This window comes from Hipposideros armiger, unplaced genomic scaffold (genome assembly GCF_001890085.2).
Source record: "Hipposideros armiger isolate ML-2016 unplaced genomic scaffold, ASM189008v1 scaffold_682, whole genome shotgun sequence".
NCBI classification, from domain to species: domain Eukaryota; kingdom Metazoa; phylum Chordata; class Mammalia; order Chiroptera; family Hipposideridae; genus Hipposideros; species Hipposideros armiger.
Genome location: NW_017732032.1, coordinates 839,887 through 859,010, shown reverse-complemented (window position 1 = coordinate 859,010; position 19,124 = coordinate 839,887). Strand labels below are relative to the sequence as shown.

General features: G+C 37.5%; 1 protein-coding gene across 7 annotated transcripts in view; it reads right to left on the bottom strand.

The window, feature by feature from the left end:
• Positions 1-6,077: 6,077 nt before the first annotated feature.
• Positions 6,078-19,124, bottom strand: part of ZFX (zinc finger protein X-linked) — a 51,834-nt gene continuing 38,787 nt past the window's right edge. For 6 of the 7 annotated variants that reach the window (XM_019626534.1, XM_019626532.1, XM_019626533.1 and 3 more), the window contains 5 exons: positions 14,000-14,149; positions 13,655-13,798; positions 13,128-13,277; positions 12,445-12,585; positions 6,078-11,643 (listed from right to left, as the gene is read on the bottom strand). In XM_019626534.1, the coding sequence (XP_019482079.1) occupies positions 10,460-11,643; positions 12,445-12,585; positions 13,128-13,277; positions 13,655-13,798; positions 14,000-14,149 (1,769 nt within the window). In that variant the 3' untranslated portion in view covers positions 6,078-10,459. The remainder of the gene's footprint in view (positions 11,644-12,444; positions 12,586-13,127; positions 13,278-13,654; positions 13,799-13,999; positions 14,150-19,124) is intronic. The other variant, XM_019626538.1, reaches the window with a different exon arrangement.

Here is a 19,124-nt window from a genome sequence, read left to right as displayed (position 1 = left end):
TGGTGCCAACTTGGGCCAGTGAAGCAACGTCCTCCACAACTAGATTGAAGAACAAAACGACAGCAACTTGTCTGTTCCCCTTTCCCCAATTCCCCAATAAAAATCTTAAAAAAAAAAAAAAGACTGAGAGCTGGTTTCTCAACAGAAACTTTGCAGGCAAGAAGGGATTGGCAGGAAATGTTCCAAATGATGTAAAGCAATGACATACATTCAAGATGACGCTACCCAGCAGAGCTATCATTTAGAATGGAAGGACAGTAAGGACCTTCCCAGGCAAGAAAAAACTGAAGGAGTTCATCACCACCAAACCAGCTTTACAAGGAATGTTAGAGGGACTTCTTTAAGATGGGGGGAGGGGGTTAAGGGTGGGTGAAAGGGGTAAGGATTAAGAAGTACAGATTGATTGTTACACAGTCGTCATGGGGATGTAGGGTATAGCATAAGGAATATAGTCAGTAATATTGTAATAACAAAGTATGGTGCCAGATAGGCACTAGATCTATCAGGGTGATAGATGGGAGGGGGTTGGGGGCAGGGTGAAAAGGTGAGGGCATTAAGAAATACAAATTGGTAGTTAATACAGTATGGGGAATATAATCAACAATGTTGTAAAGATCATGTAAGGTGCCAGATGGGCACTGGACTTGTCAGGGGATCACTTCATAGACTGTGTCCAATGCGCTATACACCTGAAGCTGAAGTGGAATGATATTGAATGTCAACTATAACTAAATATATAGGTATATATAGTCACGGGATGCAGAGTACAACACAGGGAAGATAGTCAATGATAGGGTAACAGCTATATACGATGTCAGAGGGGTAGTAGCTTGGGGGGTGGGTTATCACTTTATGAGGGGTTTAAATGTCTAACTATTATGTTGCTTTGTACACATGAAAATAAAAAAACCTAAAAAAATTGATATGTAGACAGGGTGATCACTTTGTAAAGCATATACATGTCTAATCACTATGTTGTACACCTGAAAGTAATATAATATTATATGTCAACTGTAACTTAAAAATAAAAATAAAATTTTAACTGATATGTAGAACTATCTAGAAAGTTATGAAAAAGAACAATTAATATACAATGGGACACAGGTAAAACTGTATACCAAAGGAAATTCACAGCTTTCAAGTTCATTTAAAAGAAATTAAAATAAACGATGTATAAAACAGAAGACATTATGACTATATAACAAAACAAACCAGAAGAAAATAGGAAAATAAAATTAACAATAGTGCATGAGGAATGAAATAGAAAACCAAAAAATACCAAAATAAAAACACATTAAGAGCTGTTTCTTCGATAATATCTATGAAATAGCTATACTCTGAAAGCCTTTTTAAAGAAAAATGAGAGATAAAATAAAAAACATTCAGGATAAGAAAGGAGATATTATAACCAGATATACAAGAGAATAAAATAAGAGAATATTGTGTGCATCTTCATGGCAATAAATTGAAAACCTCGAAGAGTGGTTCTTAACCTTGGTTACATATTGTAATAACCCGAGGAGCTTGGAAAATTGCTGCTGCCTGAGCCCCACTCCCAGAAATTCAAATTTAACTGGTCTTGGGGTGTGGCCTGGGCACTGGGATGTTTAAAGCTGCCCCACGTGATTCTAACATTGAACCACAATTGAGAACCACTGAATTCTTACAGGGTTTGGGCTGTGTGGTTCATGGACTAGACTAGTAGCATCAGCATCTCCAGATTGTTTGCAAGAAACGCAGAATCGCGGACCCCACCTCATAGCCAGAGTCAGAACGAGCACTTTCACAGCATCCCGCAGGTGATTTGCACATAATGTGTATGCACATTAATATATGAGGTGTGCTGATAAGAAAAAATGGATGATTTCCAAGGGAAAAAGAGATACCAAAATTTATTTCAGAAGAAATGCTGATGGACCAATTAATGTAGAAGAGATCAGAAAAGTAAAGACCTACCATTTCTAAAGAGGCATGAGACCCAAATGCTTTCACAACTGAGTTCTATCTAACCCTTAAAAATCAGACAATGCCTCTCTCTGGTTTTTAAACCATTCCAGATTATAGAAAACTTTCCAAGTTTATTTTATGGAGGCAGCATTGCATTAATATTCAAATCTGATCATAATAGTACAAAACAAGACAACACCAGAATTATGTACATAAATACAAAAATTCTCAATAAAATACTAGTCAATTTAAGCCTTAGTATATTGAAAGAACAATAAAAATTGCCTAAGCAGGGTACTTTTATCCTAGAAATGCGAAGGTGGTTTAACTTTAGAAAATCCATCACTGTAATTCAATATACTTTATTACATCAACAAATAAAAAGAGCAAATCAAGTAATTATATCAATTGGTGGTAAAAAACATTTGATAATATTAATTAGTCATTTCTAATAAAATCTCTAAGTAGAATAATAATGGAAGGAAACTAACATTGGCAAATGCTATTTTCCAAAAGCAACATTATACGAAGTGGTTAATTACTATAGTATTGCCATTAAAAGCAGGCACAACACAGAAATGCCTGCTGTAACATATATTATTCCGCATTGTTTTAGAAGTTCTAGCTAACATAAGACACAAAAAGGAAATCATTGACATCTTTTTGTCATATGACTGCACACATAGAAATTCAAAAGACTACTAAAGCACAATTAGAACTGGGAAGATAACGTGGAAAAGTAGCTGGGTATGTGGAAAACATAAAAATCCAATAGATTTCTCTATAACCTAGCAGTATCTAGGTGGCTAAAAATTATAATGGACTTATGAAAAGTATAAGACCTATATATAAAGAAAGTTATAACATTTTATTAAAGGACATAAAACAAGATCAGGTTACGAGTAAGTGGAGAAACATGGATGAATATGAAGACAATCTGATAAAAATGTCAAGCTCAACTTAATATTAAAAACTCATGCAATTTGAATATAAAACCCCAATGTGTCTTCTAAGGGAAGCTGGGTAAAATTATCTTAATGTTCATATGGAAGAATAGATGTCAAGAAAACTACAGAAAAGGACTTGCTGTCTAGATATTGGAGTTCAACATAGAGCACTGTGAATAAAACAATATATTGGCCCAAGAATAACAAATAGATCAGTAAAACAGAATAGACTTCAGAAATAAATCCAAGGTTGTATATGAACTTAAAAATAACAAAGAGTCATTTTAGTTCATGCGGGTCCAGGACAACTTACTTAATGAACAGTATTGTAATAATTGGCTCTCCAAGAGAAAAGAGAAACTAGACCTCCTACCAAACAATATATGCCAAAATAATTTTAATTGTATACAAATCCAAACAAAATTAAAACAATACAAATATCAGAAGAAAATCTAGGCATATATTTGTAGGAGCTTGAGGGTACAAAAGACCTTTTTAAGTAGGACAAGAAACCCCAGGAATCATAAAGGGAAAAAAGGAAACATTTGATTATACAAATTTTAAAGATTTTTGTATACAAAAGGCAACATAAATAAAAACAAGATAAATCATGGACTAGAAAAATGTGCAGCAATACATTAGAAAGCTAATGGGCCAAATGTACAAAAGACTCTAAATAGAAAATGGGGCACGGGATTTGAACAAGTGATTCAACAAAGAAAAAAATCAAAGGGCTATTAGACATATGAGAGAATTACTTAACTCCACTGAGTCAGGTCAAAGCAGATTGAAACAATGATAGCATGGAGAGAGTTTTCTTAGCTGTGATACTGGCTCTAACATCCACTGTATGTAAGAGCAAGGAAAATGGGCCCTCCCGTATATTGCCATGGGGGTGTGAATTGCTACAATCCTGAAAATCTCCACATGCAAAAATATTTCTTTCGCACCTGCTACATACCATGTTGTTCTAGGTGAACAGCAATGAACACAACAGACAAAAATCCACGCACTCCTGGAATTAACATTCTAACAAAAAATAATTTGCTAATATGTAGTCATTTTTGAAATCACACATATCCTTTCACTTGGCAATTACATCTTGGGGGAATCTATCCTACAGAAATCAAAGCACAAGTGTGTAAGGATTATATGCACAAGGATAGTTATTCTAGCATTCTTGCAGTGCCAGAAAACTGGAAACAATCTAAATGTCCATCAAAAGGGGAATAGTTGATTAAATTACAGTGGGTCCAATCTCTGGGAAGTTATTCAGCTATTATAGAGAATGAGATAGAGTTTGGTCTACTGTCCCAGAGGGATGGATATGATATATTAAGTGACTTCCACAGGTGTGTAATCTCATTTTAGTAAAAAAATTCCAAATCCCGGGGCCGGCCGAGTGGCTCAGCTGGTTAAGAGCTCGCTCAAGAGTTTGAGCTCTGAGCAACAGCGGTTCGATTCCCAGCCTGAGCTGAGCAGCCGCTGAGCTGCCAACAGGTGGCAGGATGGCTCAGCTTATAAAAAAATTCCAAATCCCCCTCCCTACGCCTCCTCTTACTCTTTCCATATCTTCCTTTGTAGTTTTGTATGAGCTTGGAGGGAAGGTGTAGTCTGCTAACTATGATTACTTCAAGGTAATCAGGTTGGAGAAAGTATGGAGGCAAAATCAGTTTGTCTTAATACTTATTTTGTATTGTCCAGCATTTGTTACATGTATTTCACAATTGAAAAATCAAACAAAGTTAAAGCTCAGTAAAGACATTTTTAAAAGGATAATGTTCCGGCTAGTGGGATTGAGTGGGGAAGGCATTTTACTTTCTTCTTTGTACCATTCTGAATTTTCCATGTCCTCTCCAAAAAAAAAAAAAATGTGCATTAAAAATTTTTAAGGCAACCAACAGATATGGAAATACTTGATGTTTGGAAAGAAAATTGCTGAACATAGAATCAATGTTGTGGTTACAAGATAGATTTATGTGTATGGACTAAGACGGGAAAAGAACAAAGATGAACAGCCCCTTTAATAAAGCAAGTGGCATTGTGGGTGATCATTTTTCCAAACTTTGGTATGAAAACATGCAATAAAAATAATCCACAAGGTTTCCATCTTTGCGTAGTTAAGTAAATTTGCCCTTTAAAAGTTTTTTTGTTTTTTTTTTAAGAAAAACTAAAGCATACTGCCCTGGGAGAAACAGGAAATTAACCTTCGAAATTCTGTCACCACAAGAGGGGACAGTAAAAGTCAACAGGGGGAAATGAACACTTATATGCGAGGCTAAAGGTAAAAACCTCACACTTTGCTAGTGGGCTCATGCCAGAGGGCCACTCAGAATTGGACTAACCCTTATTGTTTTATAAGGATGGCATAAGGGAGCCCCTCCACCTTCCGAGTCCCAGCCTGGGAGGGTTGGGGAGGCTGTTGCAGCCATTCTGTCTCACCTGCTCCACCTTTCTGGTGGGACACCAAGCAGTCTCTCTATAGCTCACACAAGGTAGGGTGGGCCCCACACCTTTGAGGGACTGGCTGCATCAGTCAAGGCTTAGATTGGGAGGAAACAGATTCGGCCTCTGGGTCTCCCAGTCCAGCTTTACTAGATGAAGTCACACTCAGTTTGTGGTTTCTTGTGTCTATTTTCAATGTGGTTAGAACCCAGAGAGGAAGACAGGTATAATTAGAACCTCCAAAACCACAACAGATGGCTTTGCAATAGTTCCCCTTAGTTCAAAGCAGCTCAGGCTAAAGAAAATGGGTTCTGCTTTTAAAGCCAAACATAAGCATGAAGGAAAAGCAGAAACTGGCCTCTCTTGGAAAGCAAAATAATATAGGTCTAGTTAACTATTCTATTTTCATCAATGTGTTTAGATATTTTTGTGATAATTCACATCATGAATGAATAAATGCCATCTATAATTCCTAAGCAGGTTTTCTGCAGCCAAGTTCCCTAGTGGCTTTACAACATCAGCAGCTCACCACAAAGCCAAATCCTGTGTTCACTGATACCAGTAACACAAGAGACCAAGCGAATAGGAAAAACCAAGTAAAGGAAAATCATTCTGGATTTTTACCTCAAACTTAATAGACTAAGAATTTCCATGTTATACCGTGTTGGGAATTTAACTGTGCGATTTGTTTCCTCATGTCCGTGTGTGTGTGTGTCTATAGGCAACACTCCACTAGAGTAACTTAAAATAGGAATTTATTTACAATAGCAAAGATGTCAAAAATAACAGGAACAATATATAACAAATCCATGAATTATTTTATGAAAAAGGCAGGCAATATATACACAAAAGGTAAAACAAAATCCAAAAGGGCAAACTTAATTTTGACCTTAAACAGCCGCAGAATGTGGCAAAATGGTTTCTCAGATATGAATTACTTAACTTGGGCCAATTGATTACACACACACTTTTCAGCTCTTCTGTTTTACTTAACGTGCTGAACCTTCCTGAGTTCTATTTACCTTTGAGAAATGTAACTTAGGGGAGGCCAGACAAGATTCATGAACTACAGGCTATTTACATGTGTACTAGATAAAGGATTTGCTTATTGACTGGCAAGTACACATTTGAAGAGGGGTAAACCCAAGGTGTAATTTGAGCCCCACTTCACTTTCAACTTATTTCTGGCACACGCGTGTACATGTTTTTTGTCCACCACACAAAATGTTGCACCAACAATCTTTGAAGTTCCTCAAGGGCTCTAAAACAGTGTTTCCCAAACTTGAGCATACATCAGAATCACTTGGAGGCCATGTTAAGACACCAGGTCACTAACTGGGTCCCGTGCCCCATATCCCAATCCAGTGGGTCTGGGGCGGGGCTGAGAATTTGCATGTTTAACCAAGTCCCTGGCTGCTGCCAGACCCTTTGAAAACCACTGCTCTGAAACAGCAGCCCTTTAAGATTCTGACTGGTTGTGCTTTTTCCATGAATCCTAGAATTTGTGGGAAATAAAGGAAATTGTTAATACTGAGTAAGATTCCCACAGAACAGAGCAATGCATGATCTGACTGCCTGGGATAGGTTGGTAAGGTGTTGTCTGTCAGACATTCTATTACAACCAAGTTTCTCAGCATGCTAGGATTTTGTCTGATTTACGGGTCTGGACAGATGCTCACCATGTCCTCTTGATCATTTACTCAAGTTTTGATTATTCACTGTTTCAAGGATTAGGCGAACACTTGTTCCTACATAGCTGAAGATCTGCAGGATCTCATCTTTAAAAATCAAAGATGCCTCAAATCTATCTTGTTCTTTTTTGACTCCTGATAACTTTTACCTAACTTCTGATTTTTGTTATGACAATGACCATTCTCCTGTATGTTAATGTCAACTAGAGCCCTCCCAACTGGGCACAGAGGACTAACTCGAGGGGCAGGGCTTCTCCTGTGGAGGTGGGGACGACCCCCACTGATCAAATGTGTTGTGGACTGATACTGAAATGAACTTTAAGTGCTCTCAAAAACCACTTTATGCAAGAGAAATCTATCTCGGGAATTTAGGGATGCTAATAAAATAAATCCTTTATGAAGATAAAAGAAAAAAATGAATTCCAAGGACATGCTCATCAAAGGACTCACCAAATCACCTCTTAACTTCTCTGAAATGATAACTTAGCAGGGCTGAAATATTATCAGTATTTGCACCCGGGTCACAAAATTCAAAGCCATCAAGCATTTTGCATTCCACTGCTGGATAAAAGGAATTAAGAAATGGGGAAATGAAAATAATCCACTGCTTTTGATGTTTATTAGGTTTACAAAAACTGTACATATTTTTTTTTTAAGAAAAAGCATTAACTTAGTACTGGTATCAAATAGACTAAACATTCATTAACAGGAAAATATTCTGATTTTTATTTTTGCACGTTATTCTCAAGTACACAATTACAATAATGTCACACATCCCTATATGATTTTCTTTTTATGTATTTTACTTTTTTTTACAAAGTGTACAGAGGGAGGGACATACAATATTTAATAGGATATTTCTACAGAACAATAACTTATATTATGTCCTTGTAAAAATCTGTACCTCTTTAAAACATTTAACTGAAACATCCATTTTTTTAGCTTTGCTAATCAAAATTGTTTTAGGAATTAAAACTAGGTTGTAACTAATGTCAGTACATAACGGTGACTACAATTTAATTTTCTCTTTATACAGACAAATACATTTTAGCATATTCACTTGACCAAACCCTTAAATACCTTTTAAAGGTTTCAATATTGTGCTTTAAAAAGAAAAGAACTGTGTATGATTCCAGACTATGTAAGAGAAATATAAAGTGTGTAAAATGTTGTGTTCTTTATCTTTCAGTTTATTTAAAAAAATATAGTTAAATGACCAATTATTTATACTTTCAAATTTTACAGAATGTTTTAAAATTAATTAATTTCCACTTTCATTTAAGTGTTTTACATTCTCTGGGAAAAATAAAAAATAAGGGAGATTTTAAAGGTTCTCACAAAAAAACAGACAGAGCTTTCAAGAATAGTACTGCGGGGCAATGAATCACACAATTTTAAGTTACCTTTTTTAAAAAAGCACGTTATGGAGGCCAAGAGGGCATAGGAGTTCCCACAGGGATAGGCCCATGCCTTGGTTTTGACTGGCATTCAGGTTGAAGTTCATACCAGCCCAAAGTACTTGATTTAGACGTGGGCTAAATCAATCTAGCACTTCAGAGGCTTGCCAAACACCAAATACTTAGATTTCTAACCCTATAAACTCTTGAATACAAATATCAACGGCAAAGAGAAAGATGAAAGATAAAAACCTAAAAGCACGAAGGGGACGGAGCACCATAATGAAGTGGCAAGGCAGCTATCAAGTGGGAGGAAAAGTCCTAACTCTCCCACAATGTGCCAGATACTCATGTGCCGACAGCCAACCTAAGGACCCCCAAACCTGTTTCGTTCTCCAACATTCATCCTAAAGTAACCCAATTCTAATTAACTGAGTTCATTACTCTGATGCAGAAGTATTTGTTTAAAAATGTCAACTCTCAAAGAAAAACAAAACTGTGAACGACTTGGGGATGTTCCAAATAAGGCCTCAGATGTTCCTCATGCACTGAAAACACACCTTGATCTTCTAATCAATGCCAACTTGAGGGTGAAGTTTTTTCAAGTTTGCTAACTGTAACTTAAAAATAACAGAGCAGGCTGAACTTGCCAAGTGTAAATTCATGAAGTAGCACCCAATCTCTGGTACATGGAGCGGTAGCTTCCGTAGTCCCCCTCGCTTGGTGATGCAGAGGTCCCTTACGGGCTTATCAGAGAGAACTGAGGGAGGTATGTCTGAATACTCATTAGCTTTTCAGAAAAATATAAAGGCATGGAGCTGAAGTTGTATGAAAACATTCTATCTAGAAACATCTCAACTTCTATTTTTCAATTACCAAAGATATTTCAAAGAAAATACCTTTACTCTTTAAAAATACTAGTGTCCTTATTTTCCTTCTAATTCTTCACCTGAGTAGTCTCTCTGAAGAGCGTCATTTACAAAATGCTCTCTCATACATCCCTGCATCTTTCATGTTATTGTAAATTCAATACTTTTCATTATAGATTTTAAACTACTACTTGGGGTTGTGTGTATAAATATGTAAAATAAGCAATACACACAGATACATGTTTTTATATATATATATATATATATGTGCATATATATAATTCAGGGTACATTTACATATATAAAGTTGCAAAAGATTCTATGAGCCACAAATGACCTCTAGGAGATTCCAAAATGCAGTCCTCAATAAGTCTCATTGGTAGCACACAACCATTCCAAGACAAAGCAGCACAGACAGAATAATCAAAATACAACAGGATCAAGCAAAATTTTTCAATAAAGTTTACTAAAAGTTTGCTACGCTGACAAAAGATGTAAATACTCCAAAGAAAGCCAACCCCCCCAAAAGTATATTTCATCTGCTAAACAAAACGAAAAGTAAACACAGACCCAGCCACTGTTCTTTACTCAGCAATGCCAGGGATGCAAAAGCTCAAATGGAAACTTTCATTGTCATGTAGTCTGAAAAGATTAAGCAAGACAAGTAAATGACAGCCATGTTAGTATAATTAGACCTGACTGTAAAATCTCCCATTTTATGTTAGTAGATGTCTCTGACAATTTTATTGTGAGAAAAATACGGGGTGAAAAATGAGTCAATATGATTACTTTCAGAGTAACCAATCTAAAGTTACCTTAAGTTAAATGGTCTTAGAAGAGTACCATCAAGGTAAGCAAGGTAAATATTTAAATAAATAGAAAACTTCTAAGATAGAAAACTTCAGTATAGAATCAGGGATTATGTTATTAAAAGCAACTCTTGGTTGTTGCTGCTTTTCCCCACTGATTAAACAAACTGAATAGAAACCAGAACACACTGTTGAACAAAATGTAAAAAAAAAAAAAAAAAGTCAACTAGAAGCAATAACTCTATTTGTACACAGCATAAATCAATATACAGTATTTCATGTGAAAGAGGCTGGCTTTAAAATTAAATTTCTGCTTCAAGGCCAACATCTCTGCAAATGTCTGGAGAAGTATTGTTAGGGCAGGCCAACTTCTTTATGATGTCGCATGATGTGCTGGTTCTTTTCGGAAGGTCTTCGGAACCCCTTCTTGCAGTACTCACAACGGTGAGGATAGTCCTTCGTATGAATGGAAATGACATGCCGCTTAAAGCCCGAGGCATCTGTAGTGCTATACTCACAGTACTCACACTGATACACTTTCCTGCCACTGTGTGCCTTCATATGCTTTTTAAGCTCATTCTGCTGCCTAAATCCCTTTCTACATCTCTTACACCTAAATGGAAGATCTTTTGTGTGAACTGAGAGAATATGGCGACTTAGAACAAATGGATCTGCAATCTTAAAGTCACAATGTCTACACTGGTGCATTTTTTTACCCTTGTGGGCAGCCACGTGCTTCTTGAGTTCTGAAGGCCTGTGAAAGCCTTTATCACACATGTCACACTTATGGGGGTAGTCCTTCGTGTGAACTGAAATTATGTGTCGTTTCAAATCACTTGAGTTCGAGCTCTTGTGGTCGCAATGCAAACACTGGTGTGTTTTGCTTTCTTGGTGGATAAGAGCATGTTGCTGAACCTCTTTGGTATCTGAGAAAGTCAGAAGACAAATTTCACACTTGAATGGCATCTCTTTACTGTGCTTAGTTTTTACATGCGTTTTCAAGTTAGAGGAGTCTGCAGATCTATATTCGCAGTACTGGCATTCGTACGGCTTCTCCCCGGTGTGGATTCGCATGTGCTTTTTGAGCTCTGATGGGTGACGAAAACCTTTACCGCACTCCACGCAAATATGAGGAAAGTTCTTGCTGTGGACCGCCAAAAGGTGGCGATTCAATAACCCTTGTTCAGCTGTCTCGTATTCACAAAATTTACACTTGTGCATTTTGTTGGCTCCTTTTTCCTTATGCACCATTTTGTGAGTAAACAAAGCCCCAGCGTGAGAGAAATGCTTCCCACACTCATCACATTCAATGGCCTTCTCTGCCTTGCTGGTCAGCTTGTGGCTCTCCAGGTGGTTGTGTAAACTTATCTTCTTGTTGGTAGTGTAATCGCAGTCAGTACAGCGGTACTTCTTCTTGGTAAGGTGTTCAGGATGGTTTTTCATGTGCCTTTTCAAAAAACCTCTTGACTTAAACTTTTTCCCACAGATCATGCAAGGATAGACAGTCAAGGGATGTCCATCAGGGCCAATAATTATTGCTAAGAAGGGAAAAGAAAGGTGCATGAGAGATCAAACCAAGTTCTGTTCTGGTATCTTCAAGAATTTAAAGTGTGTGTTCTGAACACTATTGGACAAACACTGCTCAGTTAGGCTATTTGCTACTTAACATTCCTTTTATTACCATTTTTCAACATAAGAGATATAGCAACCTCATCGTAAAGAAGAACCTGGTCTGGAAACTTCATTCAGTAGGACTGTATCAATCTCATTCCCTCCAGTTGAAAAAAATAAATGGATAAATATGTAACTTCCATCAACTAGTGACTGAAGCTGTTATCAATTTGGAAATTGGTGGGAAATTATTCAAGAGAATCAAGTTTCACAGTCACAATTTCTGCTTTGGTTATTCCAAAAAACAATTTATGTCAATTTACAGTAAAGCTTAAATATACCTATAAAATTTTTAACATGTAAATCGGCATATGAGACTAGACAGGAATATGTCACACGAACTGAAGTCCCTGTCCTGCTGCTCTCTAAATTATGCCTGCTTTATGCTGACATAATCAGATTCTTCAAATATATTTTAGTTAAAAAACAAAAAACACCAGAGTTTTCAATTTTTTCATCCACGTTTGATCCATTCCGTTTCTTTTTATCCAAGGAAATCATTCATGAATATCACTGAATTCTTAAAATTATGTTTTCAAATTCAATACACAAAAGCTACATGTGGTCTAGCAGCTAAAATGCCATCACAACACCTCTGTGGATACATACTAGAGCTTCATCTGAGAGCTCGCAAAGCACGCTGCGCTGTGGGACTCATGTGCCCTCACCTGTTTGGTACTGCCTGGAATCAGGTCTTCTCCTTTTCTTTGGTTTTTGTTTAGCCAGTCTGCCGAGCCCAGCAGACTCATCTATGTGCAAGAGGGCACTTGCAGTGCCATTCCGGTTTTCAATTCCATCAGAATTATTACCTAACAATGCGCATTAAAAAACAAAATTATACTGTATTATAAATTATAAAGAATTAGGGATTCTTTATTAATTACAACAACGAAAAGTAAAGCATGATACTCATGAATGACAGAAGTTCCCCATCCTAGGTAATGAATGGGTTTCATGACCACATTTATTATAGCGAGGCTGTTGGAAATGGCCTAGCTTCAAAATCTAAAAAAACACATGTCAGCATTTTGCCCCATGGACTCCTTTCTTGTCTCCCAAAATTATACAGGCATGGGCCAGACATAATCAAGATGACAAGTTCCAGCTTGAAAGCCTATGTACTTCTTGCAGTACTTCCTTCTACGTAATATACACATGAAGGAAAATCCTGTTAAAAATAAAGACAAAAAGTAGACTTTATAAATCTTCCCCTACTCTTGTCCATATCAAATAACCCTTATAAGGTGCTGGTATTTCAGATTTCTGAAACCTAAGACCACAGAAACCATCTTACAATCAAGAATTCATGTTCAAGAACCAAGTCAGTCCTAAGAGCTGCTATGCGACTTACCGTAAGCTGCTGCCCATGCTATCGGCATGAAGGTTTTGATTTCATTGTCATCGATTTGCTGTTCGTGTGCAGCGGCTGCTGCTGCTGCTGCAGCATCCTCTTCTCCCACAATCACTTCCATATAAACTTCATCAGCGATTTCAGCAACATCTAAGTAGAAAATCATATAAACTTTTGTGGCCAGGTTTACAGAGATCACAGGAAAGATAATTTCATTTGAATTCAGTACTTAGGTAAGTAGAAAGAAGGTTCAAATGTTATAAACCTACAACAGAGCCTTCACGTAGTAAGCACCCAAATACTTTAATGAATCATTCATTTCTTGGTTTTCACCAGAATTTGTTTATAAAGCGACATTCTAAGCATGCATAATGAGTCACTGATGTTTACTTTGGAATATGGCAGTGTAATAATTTCTACAATAACACTTGTTTCCTTCAATTACTGGTTATATTTATTTTTTTTTTTTTAAAAAAAAGAGCTACAGGAACATAAAATTTTCTCCCACAAAAAGGCCACCTACTTACTTAAATCTTCATCTTCTTGCTGAGAGTCATTGACAGTCATATAAACCATCTTTTCCCTTGGCACACGAATACTGCTAGTCTGATCAAGTAGTTCAACTCCATGATCATTCTCAGGCTCACTCTCCACAATGTCTACGGTGCCACCTATCAGGGAAGATGACAGCTCCAAGAATTTATGTGAAAACTTCATTTCTACCTGTTTTACTTATTACATTTTACATACTTTTCTACTGCTACATTGGAATCCTTGCTTAAAAGTCATCTTCACAAAAGATTTCAAATGTTCTCAATCTAAACCACCCAAAAGTTATCAGGAGGTACAATATGCTGAAGGTTTCCTCTTACCTAAGTCATCCTCTCCAGGGTCAGCTTTAAAAATGTACACCTTGATGACTTCTGGGCAACTGCCATCCACTTTACAAGGATCAATTTCCGACTCTGCATCCAAGGTCATTCCAGAGGAACCGTCGTGTTCTATTTTGCCAGCATCATCCACTAAAAAGGCAGGAAACACGTAACAAATTATAATAGTGGATATTTAAATAAAATGCTACTGTTTTCAAAGTCTTTTTTACAAATACAGTCTTTAATCTGATTCACATTAAACTGAATGGTTTTATCTAGACACGCAGGGCATGGTGGGAAATGTGGCCAACGGCTAAGCCGAAGCCTGGTCATGGAGGGTCTTGCGCAAGTAGGCAAAGCAGCTCAGACTTGATCCTGGTAGTTTGGAGGTTTCTCAATCTGGTCAGGTGTCAAAATCTCTTAGGGAACTTAAAAACACTGGCCAGTGCCAGCAGTTCTCTAGAATCAAAATCTATAGGGATGGGGCCTGATATATAGACAGATTTAAAGGTTCCCTGCCCCAGGGATTCTGATTAGAGGTTTGAGAACCTCTGCTGTAAATGATGGGATACTTTCAAGCCAAGCAGTGAAGGGTGAGATCACCATTTTTGCTACACTACACTGGCCTTAAGAAAGGTAGATACAAAGGGATCAAGACATAAAACAGGGATACCACTTGTGACTCTATTGAAATAATGCAGGAGGCAGATGCCAAGGCCTCGAATCAGGACAGAGGTAGTACAGACGGGGAAGAGGGCTGGACTTGAGGCCTATCCTAGGACTGAAATGGTAGAGCTTGGTGCCCAACTGAGAATTGAACATGACAAAGGAGCCAAGGCTAACTATGGGATTTCTGAGTTAGGTAACTGAGTAACTGGGGGAAGAAATGTTAAGAGAAATGAGGAAAAGGATCTCTCTTCCTGCATGTTTAATTAACTTAAGGACCAAGGGTTAACATCCCTAAAAACTCTCAGAACCGGTGCCTGCCCCTATCCCTCTGTGCTCACAGCGCCCTTTGATTGTTTCTCTGAGTGTCCGATTTGCTGCATTGTCATCGTCTGGGCTTCCCCCACTGATAGAGCAGAACCTGTCTTTTCTTTATTCAATCTTTTAAGACAGAGTCTGGTGGTAGATGCTCAGAATATTCATGAATCGATTATTCAATAAATGACCAAGATGTGACGTTAGCTGCTGGATATTCAAGCCTGAAAGCTAAAAGCTGACACACAGATTTGGGAGCCATCAGCTCCATGTTAACTAAGCCTTGTGATCACACAGTGAGAACTTGTAGTGTGAGGAAAGAGTGGAAGGAGGCAATCCTGCGAGTGTCATAGTTTAAGGAAGGGCAAAAAGCAGTGCACAAAGGAACCCGAGAAAGGACAGAAGGGGAGGTTGGTGGAAAGTCATGAAGGAAGGTAGAGTGTTAAAAATTCCAAGAATCCTAGAAAGGTGCATGGCTAATGCAGCATGCACGGAAGTCAAGGAGTGATGTCTGCATTGGCTAGAGGAACTCAGAAGTCATTCATGCTCCCGGTGAAAAGCAGTGTAGTGAAGGCTGTATGAGGTCAGATTAAAGTGGGTTGAGGAAATCAATGGAAGGTGCAAATTTCTTTAAGAAGTCTAATTTAGAATAGAAAACAAAGGGGGCAGTAACTAGAATGGCTTGCAGGGTCAAGGAGTTTTGTTTAACTGATAAAAAGAGTCATGCATGCCCCATCTGTGGGAGAAAATATACTAGAAAGTGAAAGGCTGAAGCAAAACACGGTGAAATTTCTGGATCAAGATGTCAGAGGAAAAGGGAGATGAAACTAGGTGCAAAGATAAAGGAATGTTCCTTAACCAGGAGAAGAAATATACTATCCTTCTGAGAGTTGACAATGTAAACATGGATGAGAACGTAGCTACACTGTGTTTAGAGAAAGGGGGAATGCAGAAAGTCGGAGAAGTTCATGGCTGGTGGCTTCAACCGTGGATATGAAATAGGAGGCAAGGTCTTTGGTTACCAGTGAGAGAATGGCAGACTGGGTTAAGAGATCAGTTGGTTAAACCCTTTGAGGTTTAACAAAAACAAAACGAGGTTCTCTGAACTCTGCACATAACTACCTAAATTCAAGTTTCTTGACTAAGCTTTATAAAAATGGTTTGTAGGGAGAAAGAATCAGCATTATGTCCTTATTTCTAGCCTGATATACTTACCCTTTTTCAAAGTTAAATATTTTTATGACATAGCTGACTGAACCAATGTTATTTTCTTATAAGTGGCTTTGGAATTTTAAACCGAGATAGCATAAGGATGAAGATCTCACCAAACTAGCAGGAGAATCCTCAGTAAATCTGTTATATCTTCAGAGAACTCATCTCTGACCGTTGATATTGCTGATGAAGCTTGGCCTCTTTTGGCAAGGTTTGTCAAAACTGATTCTAACAAGTACTAGAAGATCAAATGTCCTTATGTTTACAAAGAACAAGGTCAGGCTCGCTGTTTTTGTGTACATTAGTCTGTCAGTACTTGTAAGATAAAACCTTTGATGACTGGAAAATCTAATCACTTTGGAGCTTGCAAAATGTCATGTATTTAACTGTAACTTGGAGTAAAAGAACTTTCTGTTTGCTTTCATAAACGTGTGGGAAACACATTTCAAATATACAGGCTTATCTGAGCTGAGCAAAGCTATTCTATCACTTGACAAGAGAATTCACCTTTAGAATTTGTCCCACTAACTCAACCTATGAAATTATTCCAAATATGAAATATTACAGAAGCGATTTGTTTAAAAAATATTTTGATAGTCCTATTAAGTACTCAAAATTTCACTGTGATTTTAAAGCTACAATTAAAAACAAATTTCTAAAAACAAAGGCGGCTTCGTTAAAATTGACTCATCGTACGTATGATTTCTGTATAAGTGCCTTCTTCTAATGTAGTAATAGAGAACTAGAGCTTTAGAATAAGGTGTCTCCAAAACAGAAGAGCACAATTTCCTAAAATTAAGACTACTTCTAATAATAACTACCATTTACATGGCATTTCACAATTTCCTTAACTTTTCTACGTATTTTTATTTCATCTAATTCTCACCTTTTCCAGATAAATAAAGGCTCTGAGATGTTATAGGACTTGCCCAAAGTCAGTGAACTAGTGAGGGGTGGGAGACAGAGTGAGGAGGTGCCTGTCTTTAGAATCCAGACCTTTATTTTCATCTTCTGATTTTTTTTTTTAAGATTTTATTGGGGAATTGGGGGAGGGGAACAGCATTGGAGAATCAGGGAAGGGGAACAGACAAGTTGCTGTCCTTTTGTTCTTCAGTCTAGTTGTGGAGGATGTCGCTTCACTGGCCCATGTTGGTATTATCACTGCGCTCTTCCCGGCTGAGCCAGTCGCTTGCCGGCCATTGGACCCGCTCACGGCGGCTCACTCCCGCTGCGGGCCAGCCCTACTGCAGCCTACGCCGCTGCCAGTGACTCACGGCAGCCCAGCTCCAGGTCGAGCTGTTGTTCACCATCTTAGCTGTAGAGGGCGCAGCGTCACTGGCCCGCATATGTGTGATCTGAACCGGGGCCCTGCTGCTCAGAGCTGGCGTCCCAAGCCAACTCCTAACCAACGAGCCACTCGGCTGGCCCTCATCTTCTCATTTTTTAAGAAACCTATGTTCACTGTATAAAATTTAGTATTTTAAAAAATTACCAACAGTCCCACCAACAAAAGAGTCCATCATTATGTTAATAAATTTCCTTCCCAGTTTTTTCTATTTTTTTAAAAAATAGACTTGGCATCATACTTTCCTCAAGCCTTATAGAATAATAATCTTTACATCTCACCTAGTATTTTATATTTCAAAACTGAAGAAAAATTTGACTTAGCAACAATCTCATTAGCAATAGCAAAATATAGGCTTACTTTATACTGCTTCAAGGGCGCTTCAATAAAAGCCCCTGAAGACCGAAAATTAGGGAATGCTTATTTGCAATGCTAATAGATACTACAATATCTAAAAATATAGTCCATTAAGATTTCAGAAAACCCAATAGTTCCTGGGAGAGAAAAATTACTTGGAGAGGAGGGGGGAAGATACATCACTTCAAGTAAATTGCTTGTTAAAGGAACATTGATCTAATTTTAAAAATCAGCAAAAACCAAGCTTATATGGAGAACATTTCATGGAGAATCTGTAATAAGGAACGATGGTGGTTGTGATAGATAATAACACCAAACATTCACCCACCACGACCACATGCCAAGCATGACGCTAAGCCCTTAAAATATACCACTTACTCCTCAAAACAACCTTATGAAATTGGTGATATTGTTTTGTTATTCTCACCTAAGCTTCTAGAAAAATTTCATTATAATTTTTGCCAAGATAGAAAAATATGTTATTGGGTTGCAGTGTACATTAACATCATAAAAAGAGAGCCTACTAAACACCCTTAGACACTGCTCTCGGTCAGGTTTCCTAAAACAAAGGTCCAGTCACCTTAGTCTCTAGCACGGAATGGTGCCATTTCCTGCCAAGTAAAATACAAATTGCAGTCTAGCAACTGACCTTTAACCAAACTGCCTTCTGCCTTCAGTTTTGTCTCCCCCAGCAGCCCCCCGACTACCCCAGGGGTTCTGAACTTAATGTTTATATTTCCATTCCTTTATGTTTCTGCAACTTTGCCTATATATATATATATATATATATACATATATATATATATATATATATATACACACACACACATACACACACGTATATATACACACATATATACATATATGTAGTTTATTGCAGAAATTATACAGCTTATTATTTAAGAAAAGTATTCTAAAGTATTAAAAAATTAAAATATGCTCAAAATCCTACCACCTGGAACTATCAATAGAATTTACAGATTATTCAGATATTTCTATGCATATTTATAAATAAAAGAATGGAAGAGTGAACAGAGTTTTAATGAAAATTGGATATTGTAACATGCTAGTTTTAAACAAAAATGATTACATTAGAATTTACTGGAGTTCAGTCCCACTCCCTGGCTCTCACCCCTTGCCACACCCCTTTTCATTTTATCACACTGGCTTGGCCTAACCACAAACTTGGTTAAATGCAATTTTCCTCTTTGTCTCTGTACCAGCACCTGT